Below are 7,062 nucleotides of genomic sequence, written 5' to 3'. Positions count from 1 at the left end.
AGCGAAGCCGCGGGTTTGTCCGATCGTGGGACCCACCCACCATACCTCATCGCTTTCGACGAAGTGGAGAAAGTCTCGGCTGTCTGTGTCACTAACGTAGACAGGTCTGCCGCCACTGGTCTGGCCTGTTCTGGTGTAGGTCGTCATGAGGGAGGGTTGGTAGTCGGCATTGCCGTGCAGACGGACCCTCGTACAGTTTGTAGCGCTCCCTACCGATTGTGGAACTACCACGCCAGCTGGGACGTCATCTGAAACGAATAAGGATAGAAATGCAGACTCTATGTAGCCGTGATTGTAAGCGTAAACGGAATGTTGCACAAAGGTTCTATATATGACTGGTTTATTCTTGCAAAGACATACATAATACAGCAAATTGAAAGCTTTTGGTCGGACCCTTTTTTTATTAAGCAGCTTTTACAATTACTAGTGTATACACAAATAAAAATGCATTGCTCAGTATATACATAACATCGCTTATGCACCAACTAATACAGATTTTATGTTAAAATTTACAACAATTACATTGATATAACTTAGTAATGATAATGATAGGATAATGTTACAGAGTTTCAAGAAAAGATAAAACGTATTGCTTATAGGGTATTCAGAATATTTAACATATTATATATTCATATATTCTAGGCAACCCCGATTTAAAATGAAAAGAAGTTGATATCTCACGGTTAGATCGTCCTTTCATGTTTCTCTATTTTATAAAAGAAGCTAAATTTTACATATTAGCACATAAATGTTGGGGATCAAGCGTTGTCGGATCCATTTGCATGTGGTCATCAAATATGGTTGGTGCTACGAACCAGAGCAGGCGATCTTCACATCCGGGTTCTCTATCCACTCATTGCGAATATACAGACGGAACGTCCCGTTGATCTGGTCAGCGTAGAGGGCGGAGTCCCCGACACGCACGCCACTGCGGTCGAACTGCGGTCCCACGCGCCACTCCAGGGTAGGCTTGTAGTAATACAGGTAGTTGCAGTTGACGCTGCTGTAGTACACGGGCCGGTCACCGAGGGTGTCTCCCGTCATGGTGTAGGACGTCATCCTACCGGCCTGCTCAGTGTCGGAGCCGCCATATAGGACAACCGTGGGGCATCCTGACACAGACGGATAGTAGGAAAATAAGTGATGTGACAGGTTAATGAATTACCAAAGAATTGGCCTGATCTGCATACATTACATACGTATACATTTTTTGGCCATGTGTCCAAGGTATCCCCATACCGAATTTCAGCTCATTCGGATTTAATACTAACTACAGGGCTCCAGATCCCAAAATGTAATTTTTTGCCTGAAAATGGCCAGAAAACCCAAATAAAACAATCATTTCAAAGGCCTGTTTCTATAAAATGAAAAAAACTGTATTCTACATTCATGCCAAATTTTAGCTCATACTGCACAACACAGAAACGAATATATTACAAATGCAAAAGCACCGAACTATCTTTGTTTGAAAAGCAGTAGAGGAGGATGAAGTACTGCAAGTTCAGTTTTGTCCGGACGCGTTAGTATTTCTAAAGAGATTTTTGCAGTGTTTTAAGTTCGCGGTTGAAATTAAGCATGGTAGTACATTTACAGTGGCATCAGAGCGTTTATTCTTGGTTACACTGTGCCTCTTATTGTTGGCATTGCAAGCTCACGGACAAAATAGTACGCAACTGTAAATAGCGGCCAGTATGCCTCTATAGATGCACGTCTTCTCCTATTGTCTTGTCTAATTACCTTCGCTATGAATGATATGTTTTCAATGGCGTTCGTGTGTGTGTAATTGTGTATTTGTGAGTGCGTGCGTGCGTGTGTGTGTGTGTGTGTGTGTGTGTGTGTGTGCGTGTTTGTAAGCAGCCAATAAGACATGTTGCCAACTTCAAATATCTTGGGTCCATGATGGCCTCTAGCAGCTATGATATGGCCAAGAGGAAATCACTTGCATGGACTGATTTATGAAAACTGGAGAAGATCTGGAGAAGTCCATCAATCTCCACATCCACTAAACTCAAGCTTTTCAACACCACCTGCTTGACAATACTGTTATATGGCTGTGAATCCTGGGTCATATCAGGGGACATGGAAAATAAGCTAAACGCGTTCACCACATCATGGTATAGGGTCGTGCTTAACATCAAAGACCATGTTAGCAACGCCTGGATCTACAAGTTGACCAACACTCGACCCCTTATCACCATGGTAAGGCAGCGTCAACTTCGATTCCTGGGACATGTACTTAGAATGCCTTTGTGGGACCATGCTGGACATATGCCCTGTATGTACCGACGCACGGCAAAAGTGAACGAATAGATAAGGTTGTCGTGAGCATTTGGCCTGGGTTTAATTTCAGCCGGTAGAAATGACAAATCCCCGCTCATTTTCCGAATTCATTGACCGAACTCATTGTTTACTATATGTACGTTATACGCTAGCTACGCTCGCATGAAAAAATACGTAATATACTGACTTCATTCGTACAAAACCTGTATAGGGACGTGAAAATAACAGGTAGACATCCTTGTGGTTAAACATTTAGTGAAATTTTGGCGGTTCCGGAAATTTCACGATCGCAAGTCGACATTGACCTTAGATATCGTCGTACGTGAATCGTCAAGTGGGGGAGGGGGGCACTCGTGCGTAACTTCTGTTCTTTCGAAGATTATCGATATCCTCTACTTTCTCCGGTAATATTTAAGTTCAACTGGATAAACTTCCACAGAAACGTAAAAATGTTGAACTGAGATTCTAGCGGGACGAACTTTACCGCAAAAGTGAGGGCTGTGGGTAGTAGAGATTTAACGTGGATAAGTCATCAAAAAGTCACTTTAAACATGACGATCAAAGTTACCGGTATACGCGTATTATACCGTAAACCGGACGTTCTAACCCTAACGTCAACACGTTTATTCTTAACTTATTACCACAAGTTGGTGGAACACCACTCCAAGTCCCGTCCGGCTGGCAGTTTATATTGGCAGTCCCAAACAGCTGAAACCCGTCCATACAGGTGTACCTGACTGTCTGTCCTGATATAAAGTTACTGTTGTTATCCCTGATCCCATTGGCTGGCACACCAGGGTCCCAGCATTGACCTGCAAAAATATATATTACATATATATTACAAACTATGAAAGTTTAACTAAAATGAGGTGGCTCTTTCTTTCTGCGATTTCAAGAATTCACTACTTTGTAATCAATATGATGTATTGTTTGTGTGATAATTTAGCAGGGAAATTATGTTAATAGCACTTAAAAATACAATTTCAGTCATACGAGTGCGAATGTAAGTAACATGCAAATGATATGCGTGACGCTCTAGTGATGAGTCCCGGCCTACAATCATGGCGTCGCCTGTAGATTTAGACGTGGGTACCTCGGCCCGTAATACTGTGTAGCTAGCATGACCCTAGCATGTCCAAGTCACGAGATAACAAAATCGGAAGTTCCATAACAATCTGCAGCACCATAACAAACCGCTAGAAGGTCCAAAATCTAATGGTTTCGGACCCCCCCCCCCCACACACAAACAAAAACAGATCAAAAACAACACCTCCCATGTTTCAAAAAGGTAAAAATTGAAAACCTAGCATGTCCAGGGCAAAAGATGCAAAACCCGAAGGAACAAAGTACCGTCGCCAGGGGACACAAACGACTTTGACCTTTGTCTTGCCAAAGCCTTCTTAACTTATGCTGACCACAAATATGTGGAAACAATAAAAGACTGGACACAAAATGTACAGCAATGTACGCAACAACTGTCAAAAGTTCTAAAATGGCAAGCGCAAACGTCAACATGTTGAGAAGCTTACCTGATAGAGAGACTTGACAGATGAACTTGTCGTCTCTAGTACACGATCCATCGTTCCATGTGTTTGGTTTGTAGGAATGGCTTCCGGAACAGTACTCGGCACAGTCCTCGTTACCTGAGTTGTTGGGTTCGCCTGGAAACCAAGCTCTGAAGTCGCCGAGAGGAACGTTATCGTCCCACATCCAAACTCCCTCCTGGTTGACATCAGTCAGTCCAAAACGGAACCAAGCGTTGATGTCGACGGCATTTTTCAGATCGATGAGGAAGTTGTTGGTTGCGTTGTCGCGGGGTATGGCAAGGACTCCCCCGTCTGAAGAACACCTACTGACTGCACCGTTGTAGGTTGCCGTGTCGTTGAAGGCCTTGTAGCACAGGCGATTAGGCTGATGGTAAACGTACCCGTCCGGACAACCTATTTCAGAACGAATAAGGTTATTATTTCAACTGCCTGCACTTGTGGTTAATGCAGTCTGTAGACAATCGCCATTTTGACCCAAGATCGAAGCAGTGAATAAGATAATTTTTGACGAAATGATTGCACCACATCATGCTATAGGGTCATGCTTAACATCAAACACCTAGACCATGTGAGCAACGCCTGGATCTACAAGTTGACCAACACTCGACCCTGGCCTTTATCACCATGGTAAGTCAGCGTCAACTTCGATTCCTGGGGCATGTACTTAGAATGCCTTTGTGGGACCATGCCGGACATATGAACTGTATGTACCGACGCACGACAAAAGTGTTACGAATAGATAAGGTTGTCGTGAGCATTTGGCCTGGGTTTAATTTCAGCCGGTAGAAATGACAAATCCCCGCTCATTTTCCGAATTTCTTGACCGAACTCATTGTTTACTATATGTACGTTATACGCTAGCTACGCTCGCATGAAAAAATACGCAATATACTGACTTCATTCGTACAAAACCTGTGTAGGGACGTGAAAATAACAGGTTGACATCCTTGTGGTTAAACGTTTAGCGAAATTTTGGCGGTTCCGGAAATTTCACGATCGCAAGTCGACATTGACCTTAGATATCGTCGAACGTGAATCGTCAAGTGGGGGAGGGGGGCGCTCTTGCGTAACTTCTGTTCTTTCAAAGATTATCGATATCCTCTACTTTCTCCGGTAATATTTCAGTTTAACTGGATAAACTTCCACAGAAACGTAAAAATGTTGAACTGAGATTCTAGCGGGACGAACTTTACCGCAAAAGTGACGGCTGCGAGTAGTAGAGATTTAACGCGGATAGGTCATCAAAAAGTCACTTTAAACATGACGATCAAAGCTACCGGTATACGCGTATAATACCGTAAACCGGAAGTTCTAACTCTAACGTCAACACTTTTATTCTTTACTTCTTACCTCCACAAGTTGGTGGAACACCACTCCAAGTCCCGTCCGGCTGGCAGGTTATATTGGCAGTCCCCAGCAGCAGCCAATACCCGTCCATACAGGTGTACCTGACTGTCTGTCCTGATGTAAAGTTACTGTTGTTATCCCTGATGCCATTGGCTGGCACACCAGGGTCCCAGCATTGACCTGCAAAAATATATATTACATATATATATTACAAACTATGAAAGTTTAACTAAAATGAGGTGGCTCTTTCTTTCTGCGATTTCAAGAATTCGCTACTTTGTAATCAATATGATGTATTGTTTGTGTGATAATTCAGCAGGGAAATTATGTTAATAGCACTTCAAAAATACAATTTCAGTCATACAAGTGCGAATGCAAGTAACATACAAATGATATGCGTGACGCTATGGGGATGAGTCCCGGACTACAATCATGGCGTCGCCTATAGATTTAGACTTGGGTACCTCAGCCCATAAACTTCAACTCCGCGGGAAATACTGTGTAGCTAGCATGACCCTAGGCCTAGCACGTCCAGGTCACGAGATAACAAAATAGGAAGTTCCATAACAATCTGCAGCACCATAACAAGCCGCTAGAAGGTCCAAAATCTAATGGTTTCGGACCCCCCCCACACACACACAAACAAAAACAGGTCAAAAACAACACCTCCCATGTTTCAAAAAGGTAAAAATTGAAAACCTAGCATGTCCAGGGCAAAAGATGCAAAACCCGAAGGAACAAAGTACCGTCGCCAGGGGACACAAACGACTTTGACCTTTGTCTTGCCAAAGCCTTCTTAACTTATGCTGACCACAAATATGTGGAAACAATAAAAGACTGGACACAAAATGTACAGCAATGTACGCAACAACTGTCAAAAGTTCTAAAATGGCAAGCGCAAACGTCAACATGTTGAAGCTTACCTGATAGAGAGACTTGACAGATGAACTTCCTGTCGTCCCTAGAACACGGTCCATCGTTCCATGTGTTACTGTAGGAATGGCTTTCGGAAAAGTACTCTGCACAGTCCTCGTTACCTGCGTTGTTGGGTTCGCCTGGAAACCAAGCTCTGAAGTCGCCGAGAGGAACGTTATCGTCCCAAATCCAAAGTCCCTCCTGGTGGACATCAGTCAGTCCAAAACGGAAGAAAGCGTTGATGTCGACGGCATTTTTCAGATCGATGAGGAAGTTGTTGGTTGCGTTGTCGCGGGGTATGGCAAGGACTCCCCCGTCTGAAGAACACCTACTGACTGCACCGTTGTAGGTTGCCGTGTCGTTGAAGGCCTTGTAGCACAGGCGATTAGGCTGATGGTAAACGTACCCGTCTGGGCAACCTATTTCAGAACGAATAAGGTTATAATTTCAGAAGTTATTAGGTTATTATTTCAACTGCCTACACTAATATTACAGTCTGTAGGTAATCGCCATTTTTATGGAAGATAAGTTTTGACGGAATGATTGCATTTTACATACATAAAGTATTACCTGGCACACGTGACATATCGACGACACAAAACGTGAAGTAGGGACCTAAACGTAATGTTTTCAACGTACGTAATTTTGACACGGAATCAGAGAACACATAGATGTAACGTATCCGTGCGTTTTGCCATACATAACCTTGGCCTGGCTACGTGACGTATTGACCCAAGAAAACCTGACGTGTAGAACCCAAAACGTGACGTTTTTACATATGTAATTTTCACACGGAAATGCCATACATCTGACGACAGTAACATCTTACCTGTCTGTCCACGACTCTCCAAGATCCACAGAAAACCCAGGACAACGCGGAAAAGACTTCTTACTCCAGCCATTTTCTTCACTTAAATGCCACGTACTTCAAGCTGTGGGGTATCTCTGGTTCATGTCGTTTCCTGTTAGGAAC

General features: G+C 43.4%; 1 protein-coding gene across 1 annotated transcript in view; it reads right to left on the bottom strand.

The window, feature by feature from the left end:
* LOC109487225 (CUB and sushi domain-containing protein 2-like) overlaps nt 1–7,062 on the bottom strand; it is a 9,568-nt gene extending 2,506 nt beyond the window's left edge. The window contains exons 1-6 of the mRNA XM_019791211.1: nt 6,919–7,062; nt 6,098–6,508; nt 5,178–5,354; nt 3,810–4,220; nt 2,922–3,092; nt 816–1,112 (exon numbers count right to left, since the gene is read on the bottom strand). Of these exons, the coding sequence (XP_019646770.1) occupies nt 816–1,112; nt 2,922–3,092; nt 3,810–4,220; nt 5,178–5,354; nt 6,098–6,508; nt 6,919–6,991 (1,540 nt within the window). The 5' untranslated portion in view covers nt 6,992–7,062. The remainder of the gene's footprint in view (nt 1–815; nt 1,113–2,921; nt 3,093–3,809; nt 4,221–5,177; nt 5,355–6,097; nt 6,509–6,918) is intronic.

Source organism: Branchiostoma belcheri, unplaced genomic scaffold (genome assembly GCF_001625305.1).
Source record: "Branchiostoma belcheri isolate BF01 breed outbred unplaced genomic scaffold, Haploidv18h27 scaffold87, whole genome shotgun sequence".
Classification (NCBI taxonomy): Eukaryota; Metazoa; Chordata; class Leptocardii; order Amphioxiformes; family Branchiostomatidae; genus Branchiostoma; species Branchiostoma belcheri.
The sequence above is the reverse complement of the archived record's forward strand: the minus strand, read 5'-3'. Positions and strand labels throughout refer to the sequence as shown.